Below are 16,934 nucleotides of genomic sequence, written 5' to 3' on the forward strand. Positions count from 1 at the left end.
ACCGACCGCCGCCGCCCGCACCGCACCGGACCCCGCACAGCGCCCACGGGGCTCCGCCGTCCGCCCCCGGCGCGGCCCCGCACCGGGAAACGGCCGCGGCACTACAGCTCCCGGCGGCCGCCGCGCAGCGCCGTGCGGGGCGGGATGGGGTGGGCTGGGCTGAGAGCTCCGCCCCGAGCCGAGCCGAGCCGGGCCGAGCTGAACTGTGCCAAGCTGAGCCGAGCCGTGCTGAACTGTGCAGGGCCGAGCCGGGCCGTGCTGAACTGTGCCAAGCTGAGCCGAGCCGTGCTGAACTGTGCAGGGCCGAGCCGTGCTGAACTGTGCAGGGCCGAGCTGTGCTGAACTGTGCAGGGCCGAGCTGGGCCGTGCCAAGCTGATCTTAGCTGCCCTGTGCCAAGCTATGCTGAGCTGTGCCAAGCCACGCTATGCTATCCCATGCCCTGCTGAACTGTGCCAAGCTGTGCCATGCTGAACCGTGCCCAGCCATGCCACGCTATCCTATGCCATGCCGAGATGAGTTTAACTGCCATGTGCCAAGCTGTGCCAAACCACACTATGCTATCCCATGCCATGCTGAGCTGTGCTGCCCCATGCCATGACAAGCCGTGCTAAGCCATGCTGTGCAATTGCATGCCATGCCAAGATGTGCCATGCTATCCCAGGCCATGCCAAGCCATGCCATACTATCCCATGCTGTGCTGAGCTGTGCCAAGCCGCACTATGCTATCCCATGCCATGCCAAGCTATGCTGCCCCGTGCTGTGAACTGTGCCAAGCTGTGCCATGCTGAGCTGTGCTGCCCTGTGCCATGCTGAGCCATACCAAGCCACGCCAAAGCAAGCTGTCCTGTGCTGTGCCAAGCTGTGCCAAGCAGCTACATGTTCTGCTGAACCGAGCTGTGCCATGCCAAGCCATGCCACACTGAGTTGTCCTGTGTCGTGCCGAGGTGTGTTGTGCCCAGCAGAGCTGTTGTGTCCCATGCTGTGCCATGCCATGCTGTGCTGAGCTGTACCATGCCATGCCACATCGTGCCGTGCTGTGCCACTGCAGAGCAAGGTGGCCCAAGCCGGGCACAGCATGTGGAGTCGGGAACAGGGGCACAGCGTGTGGATGGGGACGTGGGCCCAGGGAGAGGGGCACAGCAGCCTGGGAGCGCAGGGCATGGAACTGGGCAGAGGGACACAGAGGGGAATGCAGCCGTGGGGATACGGGGACACGGCTGTGGGGTTCACAGACAGGGATGGGGCTGGAGTGGGGCAGCACGGGGCTGTGCGTGTAGGGGTGTGGGGGTACATGGGGCTGCCGGGAGCAGGGAGCACGGCCAGGGCTGCCCAAGGTGACCCCAACTTGTGGGGCTGCTTTCCTTAGGGCTGAGGACTGAGTCCCCCCTGCGCTGGGCAGAGTTCCCACACACATTCCTGGTGGGGATGAGCGGGACCAGGACGTGGGGATCAGGAGCATCCTGGCTGGGATGAGGGGGACACAGCGGGGACACCGATCCGGAGCATTCTGCCCTGGAAACGGCGCTCGGTTTCCCTGGTGCCGTGGGGGGGTCCTGCTGGCAAGCAGCTGGGCCCAATCAGCAGCCCCACAGCTGGCCCAAGTCAGCCGGACCCACCCCATAAAAAGCCACTCCTTGGGGTGACTGTGGGGCTTGGAGAGGTCTGAGGACAGAGCGCTGTGGGTCCAAGCAGCCCCAGGTGAGGGGATGGGAGTGGGGACATCGGGCACTGTACCCCCTGAGCTCCAGCCCTGACATGGTCCCACCGGGCAGGGGGTGTCCCATGGGCAAAGCTATGGGGACCGGGACCGCATCCTCATCCCTGCAGTACCCACCCCACTGTGCGCCCTGAGCTGGGACACCCAGAGCTGCGGGGGCACCAGGAGGGGTCCCTGCATGGCACGGGGGGGCTGGGGCTGGCAGCGGGGCTGTCCCTGCACGCTGTGGGTTCTCCGTTAACACCACCTCCAAATCCCCCTCTGTGGAGGTCAGAAGCGGCGAGCGATGGCGAGGGCGGTGCGGCGGCGGCGGTGGCACGGGCGCCCCACGGATGTGGGCATCGCGGCCGCGGTGCTGCTCTGCGTGGCAGCTGAGGCTGCCAACGGGTGAGTGCTGCGGCCCCGCGGGTCCCCGCGCCGGGACGGGCGCACTGAGGGTCCCGGTGACCCCGGCTGGGTGGTGGGTGCCGCCGCAGGAGGTGGTGCGAGCAGACGGAGCAGGTGATGGAGGAAGAGGTGGTGACGCCCCGGCGCGAGGACGCGGTGCCGTGCCCCAGCATGTACCGGTACAGCCTGGCAGGTTGGCGCATCGATCGTGAGCGCATGCGCCAGGTGTACGGGGGGGAGCGCGGCGTGCCCCCAGCCAGCACCCAGCACGGGGCTGCCTTGTGCTACATCTACAGGTGGGCACGCATTGGTGGGGGGGTGGGGGGGGGCACGGCCATCCCTGTGCCCTCTGCCTGACACCGAGGCCGTGCCTGCCCTGCAGAGCTGCGGAGACGCAGACGGTGGTGCGGAACCGCACGGTGCGCGCCTGCTGCGCCGGCTGGAGGGGCCCCCGCTGCGCCGAGGGTAGGGGCTGGGGGACGTGGTGACAGCACCGTGGTGATGCGGTGTGGGGCTGAGTGGGGGGGCTGGGGACCACCGCAGTGCTGAGCTGTGTCCCTGCGCCGCAGCGGAGGGCTCACTGGGACGATGCCACGCCGGCTGGCAGTGCCAGGACGCGCTGGGTGCCCGCAACCTCTCCGCCGTGAGCATGGCCGAGTGCTGCCGCCAGCCCTGGGGGCACAGCTGGAGGAACAGCTCCTCTGCGCTCTGCTTCTCCTGCAGCCACCAACCCCTCGGCGGTGGGTGCGGGGCACCGGGGCGCGGGGTGTCACCGGGTGCCGGCTGAGCAGCTCTCGCTCCCTGGCCGCAGGCGATGTACCCCCACCCGCAGCCCCGCGGGGTCCCACTGCCCGGCACCGCCGTCCCGCTGCCAGCTGCGTCGCGTGGGCCGGATCCCGCTACCGCAGCTTCGATGGGCGGCACTTCGGCTTCCGGGGAGAGTGTGCCTACAGCCTGGCTGCCTCCACCGACGGCACCTGGACCATCGGCATCGCCGCAGGCAGCCCCCCGGTACCCACCAGCCCCGGGGGGGTGGGGGGAGGTGTCAGGGTGGCTGGGTTAGCCCGTGGGTCATTGCTCTGGGGCGGAGGGGCTGTCCCCGCAGCGTGCCACAGAGCCACTGAGGTCCCCACCGCTGTCCCCTCACCCGGTCCCCGCTCACGGCCGCTGTCCCATAGGTGCTGCACATGAGGTTCGGGCTGGACACGGTGGTGGCACGGGGACACAATGTGTCTGTGAACGGCGCGGTGGTGCCGGAGGGACGGCCGCGCCTGCACCGCGGTGAGGGCTGAGGGCTGTGGGGCGGCTGTGTGTCCTCATCCCCACATGGCTGGGGAGCCGGCAGTTCACCACGTGGGGTGACACGAGGAGACAGCAGCAGCCTCAGCCCCCCCGTTCCCCTCCCCATCTCTGCGCCCCACTGAGCGCCCTGGTCACGTCCCCACAGGGATCAGTGTCACCTGGCTCGGGGACTTCGTGGCCGTGGAGAGCGGGCTGGGCGTGCGCCTCAAGGCAGACGGGCGCGGGACGGTCTACGTGACGGTCAGCGCGGAGCTGCGGGGGGGCACACGGGGGCTCTGCGGCCCCTACAACGACGACCCCACTGGTAACCCCCCGTGTGCCAAAGCGCTGCTGCTAGGTGATGAAGGACGTGGCGTGGCCGTGCGCGCCGTGACCCCAACCCCACTTTGCCCGCAGATGACTTCTTGCGGCTTGGAGGGGACGTGGCCCCGTTGGCCGCCAGCTTTGGGAACTCGTGGAGGATCCCAGATGCCGACCTTGAGGTACGGGGCCATGCAGAGCAGGGACAGGGCTGAGATGGGGACCGCGCAGCGCCCCGCGGGGCTCCCATGGGGCTGTCCCCCCCCCACCCCCAGCACAGCCCCGCAGCAGTGGGGTGGTCCCGCTCTGACCCCACCCTGGTGCAGCTCTCCTGCAGCGATGCGCTGGAGCCCGGCCCCGGCTGCGCCATGGGCAGCGCGGAGCAGCGTGCGGCCGAGGCCGTGTGCGGGACGCTGCTCACCGACCCCTTCCGGCAGTGCCACGATGCGGTGAGTCCCACAGCTCTGCGGGGTCGGGGCACGTGGACCCCCCGTGCCGTGACGGTCCCTCTCACACCAGGTCGACCCCCGTGGCTTTTACGAGGCCTGCCTGGAGCTGCACTGCCGGGACGGGGGCACGGGACCCTCACCTCCCCCCGCTGTCTGCGACACGCTGGCCGCGTACGTGCGGGACTGCGCCCAGCGCACAGCCTACATCGAGTGGCGCCGGCCGGGCCTCTGCGGTACGGGCTGCGGGGCCAGGCTGCCTCCCACCCCAACAGCCCACGTGTGGGACCCCCAGTGGGTCGTATGTGCGCCCCTATGGGGTGTGTGTGCACCTGAGGGCTCTTGTGGGCCCCCCAACGGCTCCCACGTGCCCCCAACGGCTTTTGCGTACGCCCTAATGACCTTTGCGCGCACCCCAGTGGCCCAACAACGGCACTTGTGTGCACCCCAATGTGTTGTGGGTGCACCCAAATTGCTTTTGCATCCGCCCTAACGGCTCGTGCGTGTGCTCCGGTCACCCACGTGCACAGCCCCACAGCTTCTGCAGGAGTGCAGTGGGACGCGGTGGGATATGGTGGGAAAGATTTGGGCCATGCTAAGATGGACACAGTGGGATGTGGTGGGGTGGATCTGGGACACGGGGTGGAGGTGGTGGGATGGATTTGGGACATGGTGAGGTGAAGATGGTGGGATGTGATGGGATAGATTTGGGACATAATGGGGTGGAGGTGGTTAGACATGGTGGGATGGACATGATGGGATGGATCTGGGACACGGTGGGATGGATACGGTAGGATGTGGTAGGATGGATCTGGGACACGGTGGGATGCTAAGATGAATGCGGTGGGATGATGGACTATGGTAGAACAGCGGCAGTGGGATGTGACAGAACACGCTGGAATGAGTCGGGATGGGCGCAGCGCATCATGGTGGGATGCAGCGGGGCGCGGTGGGATGCGGTGTGGTGGGATGCGGTGGCTCAGCTGCGGTGGGACACGGTGGCACTCTGTGTGCCACAACACAGCAGAGCTGAGCCCTGGCACCCCGCAGAGCGGCAGTGCGGCCCAGGGCAGCGCTACTCGGACTGCGTGTCCTCCTGCCCCGCCAGCTGCATGGCTGCAGGCACTGCCGAGGAGGGGCACTGCCGGGACGACTGTGCCAGCGGCTGCGAGTGCACCCCGGGGCTCCTCCTGGAGCGGGGGGGCTGCGTCCCGCAGAGCTCCTGCCCCTGCCTGCATCGCGGCCGCCCCTACGCCCCGGGGCAGAGCATCCGCCAGCGCTGCAACCGATGGTGAGCGCTGGTGGGAACGGGGGGAGCCCCGCGGCGGGGGAGACCCCCGTGTTGGGGCTCAGCACCCCCTGCGCTGTTCCTGTCCCCTCAGCACGTGCCGGGGGGGCCGCTGGAACTGCACTCAGGACCGATGTGCGGCGGAGTGCGCGGTGCTGGGGGGTCTGCACTACGTCACCTTCGACCGCCGACGCTTCTCCTTCCCGGGTGCATGCGAGTACACCCTGGTGCAGGTACAGAGGGCCGGGCTGGGGGCTGTGGTGGGGGTACCCGGGGCTCAGGGCTCCCCATGCCCGCAGGACTTCATGGAGCGGACGCTGCGGATCACGGTGGAGCAGGAGGCGTGCGGTGGTCTCTGGCCCCTCAGCTGCCTCCGGGCGCTCTCCATCACTGTGCCGGGGGCCTCAGCTCAGCTGCACAGCACAGGTGAGCCCGGGCTTGGGCCGGGGCGGTGGGCACTGAGCGGGGTCCGTGCTCCCTTTACACCACCTCCTGCCTCCCACACAGGAGAGGTGGTGGTGGATGGGCACACGGTGCCGCTGCCCTTTGCCAGCGCTGCGCTGTCTGTACGCCGAGCGTCATCCTCCTTCCTGCTGCTCCAGGCCTTTGGGGCTCACCTGCTGTGGGGGCTGGAGACCCCTGCAGCATACATCACTTTGCAGCCCACCTTTGCCAACAAGGTGAGCCCCGCTCATTGCCCCATGCCCTGCCCCATCGCCGTGCCCTGCCCCATCGCCGTGCCCTGCCCCATCGCCGTGCCCTGCCCCATCGCTGTCCCTGTGCTGTAGGTCCGTGGGCTCTGTGGTACCTACAACTGGGACCAGCGGGACGACTTTGCCACACCGGTGGGTGACGTGGAAGCCGGCGTCACCGCCTTTGCCAACAAGTACCGGGTGTCCACGGAGTGCCCCGTGCTCAGCCCCGTGCCCTTCGAGCCCTGCAGCACCTACGCCCCTCGGAGGGAACTCGCTGCCGCCGCCTGTGCCATCCTGCACGGTGCATCCTTCCAGGTGCTGAGCTGCCCCACGCGGTGCCGGCACCGTGGTGTGCACGGCTCTGCACGTCCCCTCCTGTCCCTAGCCCTGCCATCCGCTCGTGGACCGGGAGCCCTTCCACCAGCTCTGCCTCTACGACGTCTGCTCCTGCCCCGCTGGAAAGCAGTGCCTGTGCTCCGCGCTGGCTGCCTACGCACGGGAGTGCGCCCAGGAGGGAGCAGCCCTGAGCTGGAGGAATGAGAGCTTCTGTGGTGCGGGGCCTGGGGGTGGGATGGGGTGGGGGGGGGAAGGGGGGGTTGGGGCAAGGTGAATGGGGTGGGATGAGATGGGATGGGATGGATAGGTGGGATATAGGATGGGATGGGTTGGTCCCGGTGGATGAGACAGTGTGCGTGGGATGAAATGGGGTGGGATGAAATGAAATGAGACAGGATAGTGTGGAACAAAATTGGTGGGATGGGGCAGGATGGAATGCAATGGGATGGATGGGACAGGTTCACATGGGACGGATGGGATAGGACAGCTCTAGACGTGTGGGATTGGGTGGAATGAGGATGGGATGACACAAGATGAGACTGAGGAGGGAAACTGAACGGATGAAACTGTATGGGGCAGGATGAGATGTGTCAAGATGGATGGGATAGGGCGTGACGGATGAGGTGGGGTGAGGTGGGCCAGGATGATGAGGGGTGGGACAGGATGGGATGGGATGGGATGGGACAAGATGGGATGGGATGGGTTGGGACAAGATGGGATGGGATGAGATGGGACGGGATGGGATGGGTGGGATGGGACGGGATGGGATGGGGTGGAGTGGGATGGGACAGGATGGGATGGGGTGGGATGGGATGAGATGGGATGGGATGGGATGGGATGAGATGGGATGAGAGAGATGGGCTGAGGAGCATGAGGCAGAACAGGTTAGATGTGATGGATGGAGCCAGGCACTGGGGTGCAGGGCTGTGCAGGGCAGGGTGGCTGTCATTGCTCCCTGCACCACGTCCATCCCTGCAGGCGCTCAGTGCAGCGGGGGCCAGGTGTACCAGGAGTGCAGCAGTCCCTGTGGCAGGACCTGTGCCGACCTGCGCCTGGACGGGGCCAGCTCCTGCCCCGGCCTCGATGACATCTGTGTCTCCGGCTGCAACTGCCCCCAGGGGCTGGTGCTGGACGACAACGGGCAGTGCATTGCACCAGACATCTGTCCCTGCCAGCACAGCAGCGAGCTCTACCCAGCAGGCAGCAAGATCCGGCAGGGCTGCAACTCATGGTGCGTGCCACGGGGCTCTACGTCCTCAGGCCGCTGGGGCTGGGGTCTTCCCACCCAGATGGGATGCTGCAGGAGGTGGCTGTGGGGCCAGCTGGGCCGGGATGCTGCTGGAGGTGTGGGGTGGTGGCAGGAGACGCCTGATGAAATCACCCTATGGCCTGTTTGTGATGGTGCCGCAGGATAGGTGGGTTTCATTGAATGTCTGTGCCACGTGGCGGCGGTGCCCCCGCTGAAGATGCGCTCACCATCCCTCTGGTGGGGCCGGGGTCCAGACCACTGGTGGGGACTGAGCTCCATGGTCCAGCTGCCCTCCTGGGGATCAGGACAAGCCCATAGCTGTGTGAGGACCTGGGTGCTGATGGAGGCCCCTTCTCCTTGGGGGCAGCATCTCAGGGGGTCCTGGGAGTGCTGGAGAGGCATGGGGCTGACTGGGCTCCCATCCCATCCCATCCCATCCCATCCCATCCCATCCCATCCCATCCCATCCCATCCCATCCCACCCCATCCCATCCCATCCCACCCCATCCCACCCCATCCCATCCCATCCCATCCCGAGCATCCCACTCATCCCACCCACTCCACGCACCCCAAAGCCGATGCCCTACACGGAGGTGCCAGCCCTTACTGCCACCCCCCTTACCCACCCCCAGTGTCTGCGCTGCGGGCACCTGGAGCTGCACCGATGCCCCCTGCCCTGACGCTGCCTTCTGCCCTGGGGACCTGGTCTATGCTTTCGGGTCCTGTTTGCGCACCTGTGACAGCACTGAACCCAATGGAACATGCCCAGGGATCGTTGATGGCTGCGTCTGCCCCCCGGGCACTGTCTTCCTGGTGGGTTCCCCCAGCTCTGCTGCCCCATCCTTGTCTGGGCACATGCTGGGAGAAGGGGTTGGGGGAAGCTGGGTGTTAGGGAGTTGGGTCAGGGGGCTCTGAAGCCTTAAGGAGGGACGTGGGAAACTGGGGAGCTGAGTGTAGGGGCCTTAGGGGTCACACTGGGTCAGGGGTTATGGGGAGCTGAGGCAGGGGGCTGAGGAGTATTGGATTGTGGAGAGTATGGGACATGGAGGTGGGTGTAGGTCACTTGAAGTGTGGTGGGGCTGGGGATGCGGAGCCTTGGGGAGCCTGGTTTAGAGGATAGGATCGTCAGAGACGTGGGATGTTGGGGGGCTGAGCCAGGTGGAGGTGGGGCACTGGGAGCCGGGCAGGTTCCCATCCCATCCGCTGCTCTGATGTGTGCAGGACGAGCGCTGCGTGCCCCCGGAGGAGTGCCCCTGCCAGCACAACGGGCATCTGTACCACCCCAACGACACCATCGTCAGGGACTGCAACACCTGGTGAGCTCCGGCACGCGCGGGCAGGGCGGTGCTGGCACAGCCCCGGTGCTCAGCCCCCTCCGCAGCGTGTGCCGCCGGCAGCGCTGGCACTGCGGCACCGAGGACTGCGCGGGGACCTGCGTGGCCACGGGGGACCCCCACTACATCACCTTCGACGGGAGGGCCTTCTCCTTCCTGGGGGACTGCGAGTACGTGCTGGTGCGCCAGGCCGACGGGCTCTTCACGGTCACTGCCGAGAACGTGCCCTGCGGCACCAGCGGCGTCACCTGCACCAAGTCCGTGGTGGTGGAGCTGGGCAACACCGTGGTGCACATGCTGCGGGGTGAGGGCACGGGGGGGCACGGGGGGCACGGGGGCGAAAGGGGAGAGTGCTCACGGTGCCGCCGCCCGCAGGAAGGGACGTGACGGTGAACGGGGTCTCGGTGCGTCCCCCCAAAGTGTACAGCGGGAACGGGCTGACGCTGCAGCGCGCCGGCCTCTTCCTGCTGCTGCTGTCCCGCCTGGGGCTGGCGGTGCTGTGGGACGGAGGTGAGATGCGGGGACACGCGGGGCTGTGGCACCCAACACGCGGACGTGGCGCTCCGTGCGGGGGACGGCCCCGGCTCACGCGGCACCGACACCGCGCAGGCACGCGGGTGTACGTCCGACTGCAGCCGCAGCACCGGGGCCGCGTGGCCGGGCTCTGCGGGAACTTCGACCGCGATGCGCAGAACGACCTGGCCAGCAGGCAGGGCGGCCTGGAGCCCAGCGCCGAGCAAGTCGGCAACTCCTGGCGCGTCAGCCTGCTCTGCCCCGAGGTGGACGGCACGGCCGCACAGCACCCCTGCACCGTACGGATGGGCGCCGCGCAGGGGGGGGGACCCGCGGGGGGACGGCAGCACGGGGTAAGCCCACGGGGGCTCCTGGTGGTGACGGTGACAGCTTTCCCACCAGGAGAACCCGCAGCGGGCAGCGTGGGCCCGCAGGCGCTGCAGCATCCTGACGCAGCGGCTCTTTGCGCCCTGCCACCACGAGGTGCCGTGCCAGCGCTTCCACGAGTGGTGCATCTTTGATGCCTGCGGGTATGTGCTGGGGCTGCAGCCACCCCAGGGTGGGATCCCTGAGCCCCCACGCCTGTCCCCGGCCCAGACAGCATCCCGCTGTGCCCCTGCCGGCAGATGTGACTCCGGGGGGGACTGCGAGTGTCTGTGCACAGCCATCGCCACCTATGCTGAGGAGTGCGGCCAGCGCGGCATCCACATCCGCTGGAGGAGCCAGGACCTGTGCCGTGAGTCCCCGCTCCCAGTGCCCGGGTTGTGCTGGGGGTCCTGGGGTGGGGTCCGGGATGTACGTTCCGGGATGGGGTCTGGGATGGGATCCAGGCTCACCCCAATGGGACCCCAGCGGGACCCCAACTCCCTGTGCCCCCGCAGCCATGCAGTGCGATGGGGGGCAGGAGTACAGCCCCTGCGCCCCCCCCTGCCCCCACACCTGCCAGAACCTGGGCCTGGAGCTGCCCGAGCACTGCGACACCATGTCCTGCCTGGAGGGCTGCTTCTGCCCCGAGGGGAAGGTGCTGCACGGTGAGCAGAGGGGTGGGGGGGTGGGGGGGGCCGCCCCTTGCTGCCCTTCCTGACTCCTCCATCCCTCCCCACTGGCAGAGGGCAGCTGTATCGACCCCGCAGAGTGCCCGTGCTTCTGGCAGGGCATCGCCTTCCCGGACAGTGCTGCGGTGCAGCAGGGCTGCAGGAACTGGTGAGCGCTGCCGGCGCCTCTTCCCCACCCCTGCCTGTCCCACGCCCCATATAACTGCATCCACCCCACAGCACGTGCGCCGCGGGGCTGTGGCGATGCGCACCCACAGCGGAGCCCTGCGCGGCACAGCCCCACTGCCACGACTCGGAGTTCCCGTGCCGCTCTGGCGGGCGTTGCGTGCCGGGGTCGTGGCTCTGCGACAACGAGGACGACTGCGGGGACGGCTCGGACGAGCTGTGCGCCCCGCACTGCGCCCCACACCAGCACCGCTGCGCTGACGGGCGGTGCGTGCCCTGGGGTGCCCGCTGTGACGGACTGTCTGACTGCGGGGACGGCTCGGATGAGCGCGGCTGCCCTCCCCCCCCCTGCACCCCACCGCTGTTCCGCTGCGCCAGCGGCCGCTGCATCCCGCGGGCACGCGTCTGCGATGGGGAGCTGCACTGCGGCTTCGCCGACGACTCAGACGAGGCAGGCGAGTGTCCGCAGCGTCACCGGCCCTGGGCTGTGAGCACCCCGGGCGGTTTGGGGACGGCGTTCCTGCAGAGGGGCTCTGAGTGCCGTCCCCCCCCCCCGCAGGCTGCAGCCCAAGCTGCGGGGCGGGTGAGTTCCGATGCGCTGCGGGACGCTGCGTGCCGTACCCGCACCGCTGCGACGGACACAACGACTGCGGGGACTTCAGCGACGAGCGGGACTGCGTCTGCCCGGCCGGACGCTTCCAGTGCCCCGACGCGCTGTGCCTGCCCCCCACCGCCCTCTGCGATGGGACGTGGGACTGCGTGGACGGCACCGACGAGGCGTTCTGCCCGGGTGAGGGGCTGCGGCTGCGCGGAGCACGGCGCTGAGCGCCCGGTGACTGTCCCCTTACTGTCCCCTTCCCCACAGGCCGCGTCACCTGTGCCCCAGGACAGCTCCCCTGCCCCGACGGCTCGTGTGTCGGCCAGCTGAAGCTCTGTGATGGCATCTGGGACTGCAGAGATGGATGGGATGAGAGCTCTGTGCGCTGCACGGTGTCCTGGGCCCCCCCTGCCCCCACCCAGCTGCTCACGGTGCCTGCTAATGGCACAGCAGGTGAGGGCCCCCTGTGCTCCCCACATCCCCAGTGCTGGCAGTGGGAACACTTTGCTCTTTGCTGGGGCTGAGAGGCCAGACCTGCCCCCTCCCCCTGCTGGGGTCCTGCAGGGAAGGGGGAGACACACGGGGACCACGCGTGGGGTCCCTGCTCACCACATCACCCCACGGTGACACCTCCCCCAGCGCCTGCGTGCGGCCCCTATGAGTCCCCGTGCCGCAGTGGGCAGTGCGTGCCGCGGGGTTGGGTGTGCGACAGCGAGGCCGACTGTCCCGACGGCAGCGACGAGTTGGGCTGCAACCGGAGCTGTGCGCCGGGACACTTCCCCTGTGCCCACGGTGCCCACTGCATCCACTCCGACCTCCTCTGCGACGGCGTCCCCCACTGCCCCGACCGCTCCGATGAGAGCGATGACAACTGCGGTGAGGACCCTAAGAGGGGGTCAGCAAAGCTCTGCTCCCCGCTTGGTGTCCCGCACCATCCCGGGGATCCCCCTGTGGTGTGGGAGCTGATGGGACACCGTCCCTGCTGCAGGCTCGACGCAGATCCCACCGTGCCCAGAGCATTTCCTCTGCAACAACCGCGCGTGTGTGAACGCCACCAGGGTGTGCGACGGGGTGCTCGACTGCCCCCAGGGAGAGGATGAGCTGGCCTGCGGTGAGGGGTGGCAGGGAGCAGTGGGGCTGGGGGACCCCAGTGGGTGCTCATGGCCCCTCCATCCCTGCTGCAGAAGGCCACATCCCCACCAGGGAGAGGAACCACACAGAGGGTCCCTGCGCTGAGTTCAGCTGTGGGGATGGCGAGTGCATCGCCTTCAAGCAGGTATGGGCATGGGAGGGGGACCCCAGCGATGCCATGGGACGGGGACCATAGGGATGCCCACTCTCCTGTCCTGGTTCCCTGTTGGGGTCCCTGTGGTGCTCCCCCTTCGCCCTGCCTGCCGGGGGCTCAGCATTGCCCTATGCCACAGGTGTGCAATGGGCAGCCCGACTGCAGGGATGGGGACGTGGCCTCAGGCTGGCTGCCCTCAGATGAGTGGGACTGCGGGCACTGGGGCCCCTGGGCACCCTGGGGGATCTGCAGCCGCTCCTGCGGCCTTGGCCAGCAGCTGAGGGCACGGGAGTGCAGGCAGAGAGCCCCGGGTGTGCTGCACCGGTGCCACGGCGAGGACACGCAGGCAAGGCCCTGCTTCAGCACTGCCTGCCCCGGTGAGTGGGCACGGGGCTGCAATGGGGCTGCGCGTGGCACTCGGGGAGTCCCAGGGCTGGGGGTGTCCAAGGAGTCCCAGTGTTCTCAGGGTTGGGCTCCCGGGAGATTTAGGGATTTCTATGGCTGGAGGTGCCCAGCGGATTTGGGGATTCTCATCGCTGGGGGTTCCTGGGACTTGGAGGTTCTGGTGGCTGGAGAAACCGGTGGATTTGGGGATTCCCATGTGCAGGGTTTCTGGGATCACAAAGGGGATTACCACCACCAGGTCTGCTTTTGGGGTTTGGGTATGGTTCCCCAGGCTGGGGCTGCCCTGGGAACGGAGGGAGGTCTCCCACCACCAGATCTGCCTGGGGGCTTTGGGGCTTCCCATGGCTGGTGCTGCTGAGGGGGTCACACGGCTTGGGCTGCCAGTGGATCTGTGGTCTGCTTGGAGTGCCCGGGGGAAATCCCACAGCTGGGGGTACGGGAGAAGTTCCCCAAACTGGGATTTATGTGGGAAGTGGGGTCCTCTCCTCAGAGCAGAGCTGGCTGTACCCTGGGGCAGAGGGTGTGGTCAGGATGCTGCCCCCCACCCTCACTTCTCCCTCTGCCTGCAGTGGATGGCTCCTGGAGCGAGTGGACGACGTGGTCCAACTGCACGCAGGGCTGCGAGGGGGTGGTGGTGCGGCAGCGGCACTGCCAGCCCCCCCAGGCCGGCGGGCGGCCCTGCGCCGCGCTGCCCCCCACGGCCCACGCCACGCTGGAGATCAGTGGGTGGCCCCCACCCTTAGAACTCCCCCCCCATTCCCACAGCCGGGGACTCACACACCCCTAACTCCTCACCTGTGCCCCAGGCCTGTGCCAGCAGGACGGATGCCCTCCCACCTCCTGTCCTGGGGGGCTGCAGCCCCGGCCCTGCACCCCCTGCCCCGCATCCTGCGCTGACCTCGCCAGCCGAGCGCCGTGCCGCCAGGAGCAGTGCACCCCAGGTGCGGCCACGAGCTGGCATCGTCCCTTCCCCGCCACCCATCCCCTACGTGCCCACGACCCACGGAGCTCGGGGGTCTCGGCGGTGCCCGCAGGGTGCTGGTGCGCGGAGGGGCTGGTGCTGGACGGTGAGCGCGGCTGCGTGCGCCCGCGGGAGTGCCGCTGCGAGGTGGACGGGCTGCACTACTGGCCAGGGCAGCGCATGAAGCTCAACTGCCGCCTCTGCACCTGCCTGGACGGGCAGCCCCGGCGCTGCCGACACAACCCTGCCTGCTCCGGTGCGTCCTGCCCTCCTGCCCATCCCCTGGCGCGGTGCCGGGGCTGCTCTCACCGCGTTTGTGCCCGCAGTGAGCTGCAGCTGGTCCGCCTGGTCACCCTGGGGAGAGTGCCTGGGGCCCTGCGGCGTGCAGAGCATCCAGTGGTCCTTCCGCAGCCCGAGCCACCCCGGCAAGCACGGCACCAACCGGCAGTGCCGCGGCATCTACCGCAAGGCACGCAGGTGAGGCGGGGCAGCATGTTCCGTGTGCCACGCGCCGTGTGCCACGCGCCGTGTGCCACGCGCCGGGTCCCTCCCGATGTCTCCTCCCGCAGGTGTCAGACGGAGCAGTGCCAGCAGTGTGAGCACCACGGCCGGAGCCGTGCGCTGGGGGACCGCTGGCGCTGGGGGCCCTGCCACGTGTGCCAGTGCCTGCCCGGCCCCGAGGTGCTCTGCTCGCCGTTCTGTGCCCGCAGTGCCGCGGGCTGCCCGCAGGTGAGGTGCCGGGGGCTGTGCCGCGCTCTCCGTGCGTGAGGTGGGACGTGGCTGTGGGATGTGGCAGTGCCATCGCGGTGCTCAGGTGGTGGCAGGATGTTCTCTTCACTCAGGGCCAGGTGCTGGTGGAGGGGCGGGGGGATTCCTGCTGCTTCTGTGCACGGATAGGTGAGCCCGATGTTGGGGCGCGGGGGCACGGCCCCGTTGGGTGCCTGCTGGCACCAGGGCGCTGCACAGAGGCTGTTCCCACTTCAGGTGACAATGTGACGACCGTCCCCACGGCACTGACAGCACAGCCCCCCAGCACCGTGCTGGGAGAGCCCCCTGGCAGCCCGCTGCCCACCTTCCCTCTGCCTCCCCTGGGTGGTACGAGAGCTCTGCTCACAGTGCACTGTGTCCACACATTTCCTCCTCTTGGGGACGGGACCCTGCGGGGTCCCCCCCTTTCCCTGCTGGGGGACACAGTGAGCTCTGTGCCCCCAGACCCACTCCCTCTGCCCACAGACCCCTGCTACAGCCCCTTGGGCATCGCCTCCCTGCCCGATAGCAGCTTCACCGCCTCTGCCGAGCAGCAGCAGCACCCAGCCCGCGCCGCCCGCCTGCACCACGTCGCCCCAGGGCTGGAGCTGCAGGGCTGGGCCCCCCCGGCTGACACCCACCCCGGGCTGCCTTCCCAACCACCCTTCCTGCAGCTGGACCTGCTGCAAGCCACCAACCTCACGGGTGGGTGCTGTGTGCCACGCGGCACTGCCACCACAACGGGCGCTGCCCCGGTGCTGCTGCCAGAGCACGAGGCTGCGTGCCAACGCGTGCCGTGTCCCCTCGGACAGGGGTGGTGGTGCAGGGGGCCGGGGCTGGGGACGCCTTCGTCACCGCCTTCCAGCTCCAGTTCAGCACTGATGGGGACCACTGGCACGACTACCAACAGGTCTCTGCCAGCAGCCGGCCAGAGCCCAAGGTGCTGCCTGTGCCACGGGCACCTACGTGTGTGAGTGTGAGTGTGTGTGTGTGTGAGTGTGTGAGTGTGTGAGTGTGAGTGTGTGTGTGTAAGGGGGCTGCACAGCGCTGTGCCAGTTGCGTGCTGACCCCACCTCCCGTTCCCTGCACGCGTGGCTGGATGCAGGTGTGCCGGTGCACGGCTGTGCACGTGGGTGTGTGCACAGATGTGCACCGTTCACACCCAGTGCTGCTCTCCCACAGCTCTTCCAGGGCAGCTGGGATGCTGCCACGCCGGTGCTGCGGCCGTTGGACCGCGCGGTGCAGGCGCGCTACGTCCGCATCCTCCCTCGGCGCTTCCACAACGGCATCTTCCTGCGGGCCGAGCTGCTGGGCTGCCCCACAGGTGCCCTGCGCCGCGCCGCGCCGTGGGGGTCCTCACCTCCCTGATCCTCCCCAGGACCTCACCTCCCTGACCGCCCCTCCCTCCCTCTCCCCAAAGTGCCCCCAGCCCCGGCGGTGACGGCGGTGACGGCGGCGCACTGTGGCACGGGGGAGTTCTGGTGTGGGGTCAGCTGTATCACGGCGTCCCGGAGGTGTGATGGTGCCACCGATTGCCCTGGGGGTGCCGACGAGGCCGGCTGTGAGCCCCCCCGCAGCACCGCGCTGCCCGCCCGCCCTGCCAGGTGCTGCTACCGGGGGGGGTCGAGGGGGCCCTAAGGGTGCTGCGTTTAGGGTGCGCAGCCCCTCACCACCCGGCTCTGCATCTTCCAGCCTCACCACTCCCAGCAGCGCCGGCATCCTGGGGCTGACGGCAGAGCCACCTGCAGCCCCCCCGGCAGCGGTGAGCCCTGGGACCTGGGGACAACGTGGGGACAACCTGGGGACAACCTGGGGACAGGAGCGGCACAGAGCGGCAGCGGTGACACCCATCTCCGCGTGTGCAGGTGACAGCGGGGACGAGCGCGTGGCACACCGTTGGCTCCACCAGCCCCGCCGTGCCAGCCGCCAGCGGGCTGCCAGGTGTCCCCCCCACCGCCACCGTCACCCCCGGGGGACCACCCTCTGCTGGGCCGCCCCCACCAGGCATGGCGGCGGTGACGGTGTCACACGCTGTGACGGGACCACCCGTGCTGCCCGTGCCCCCCGCTGCGGTCCCCACCCCAACGGCTGCCGGTAAGGAGGGGGGGCACAACCTTCCCAGCACCTGACGCTGTGAGGAGGGGGTGTGA

At 68.6% G+C, this 16,934-nt stretch overlaps 1 protein-coding gene across 1 annotated transcript in view; it reads left to right on the forward strand.

Moving 5' to 3' along the window:
* The first annotated feature begins 2,004 nt into the window (after nt 1–2,004).
* The window catches only part of LOC136053900 (SCO-spondin), a 34,293-nt gene continuing 19,363 nt past the window's right edge, over nt 2,005–16,934 (forward strand). Inside the window, exons 1-46 of the mRNA XM_065744862.1 lie at nt 2,005–2,105; nt 2,195–2,401; nt 2,488–2,570; nt 2,675–2,845; nt 2,917–3,116; nt 3,284–3,386; nt 3,553–3,711; nt 3,804–3,889; nt 4,034–4,156; nt 4,227–4,389; nt 5,204–5,444; nt 5,536–5,674; nt 5,741–5,867; nt 5,949–6,121; nt 6,230–6,451; nt 6,522–6,687; nt 7,451–7,703; nt 8,354–8,534; nt 8,943–9,037; nt 9,103–9,359; nt 9,431–9,565; nt 9,665–9,867; nt 9,971–10,098; nt 10,195–10,304; nt 10,450–10,599; nt 10,678–10,771; nt 10,843–11,243; nt 11,348–11,578; nt 11,654–11,839; nt 12,026–12,262; nt 12,375–12,497; nt 12,571–12,662; nt 12,811–13,048; nt 13,646–13,798; nt 13,883–14,017; nt 14,111–14,293; nt 14,364–14,514; nt 14,607–14,766; nt 14,880–14,934; nt 15,022–15,132; nt 15,271–15,489; nt 15,597–15,694; nt 15,967–16,108; nt 16,205–16,388; nt 16,477–16,546; nt 16,650–16,878. Of these exons, the coding sequence (XP_065600934.1) occupies nt 2,005–2,105; nt 2,195–2,401; nt 2,488–2,570; nt 2,675–2,845; nt 2,917–3,116; nt 3,284–3,386; nt 3,553–3,711; nt 3,804–3,889; nt 4,034–4,156; nt 4,227–4,389; nt 5,204–5,444; nt 5,536–5,674; nt 5,741–5,867; nt 5,949–6,121; nt 6,230–6,451; nt 6,522–6,687; nt 7,451–7,703; nt 8,354–8,534; nt 8,943–9,037; nt 9,103–9,359; nt 9,431–9,565; nt 9,665–9,867; nt 9,971–10,098; nt 10,195–10,304; nt 10,450–10,599; nt 10,678–10,771; nt 10,843–11,243; nt 11,348–11,578; nt 11,654–11,839; nt 12,026–12,262; nt 12,375–12,497; nt 12,571–12,662; nt 12,811–13,048; nt 13,646–13,798; nt 13,883–14,017; nt 14,111–14,293; nt 14,364–14,514; nt 14,607–14,766; nt 14,880–14,934; nt 15,022–15,132; nt 15,271–15,489; nt 15,597–15,694; nt 15,967–16,108; nt 16,205–16,388; nt 16,477–16,546; nt 16,650–16,878 (7,468 nt within the window). The remainder of the gene's footprint in view (nt 2,106–2,194; nt 2,402–2,487; nt 2,571–2,674; nt 2,846–2,916; nt 3,117–3,283; nt 3,387–3,552; nt 3,712–3,803; nt 3,890–4,033; nt 4,157–4,226; nt 4,390–5,203; nt 5,445–5,535; nt 5,675–5,740; nt 5,868–5,948; nt 6,122–6,229; nt 6,452–6,521; nt 6,688–7,450; nt 7,704–8,353; nt 8,535–8,942; nt 9,038–9,102; nt 9,360–9,430; nt 9,566–9,664; nt 9,868–9,970; nt 10,099–10,194; nt 10,305–10,449; nt 10,600–10,677; nt 10,772–10,842; nt 11,244–11,347; nt 11,579–11,653; nt 11,840–12,025; nt 12,263–12,374; nt 12,498–12,570; nt 12,663–12,810; nt 13,049–13,645; nt 13,799–13,882; nt 14,018–14,110; nt 14,294–14,363; nt 14,515–14,606; nt 14,767–14,879; nt 14,935–15,021; nt 15,133–15,270; nt 15,490–15,596; nt 15,695–15,966; nt 16,109–16,204; nt 16,389–16,476; nt 16,547–16,649; nt 16,879–16,934) is intronic.

Source organism: Cyrtonyx montezumae, unplaced genomic scaffold (genome assembly GCF_038088225.1).
Source record: "Cyrtonyx montezumae isolate F1298 unplaced genomic scaffold, pur_monq_1.0 scaffold_32, whole genome shotgun sequence".
Lineage (NCBI taxonomy): Eukaryota > Metazoa > Chordata > Aves > Galliformes > Odontophoridae > Cyrtonyx > Cyrtonyx montezumae.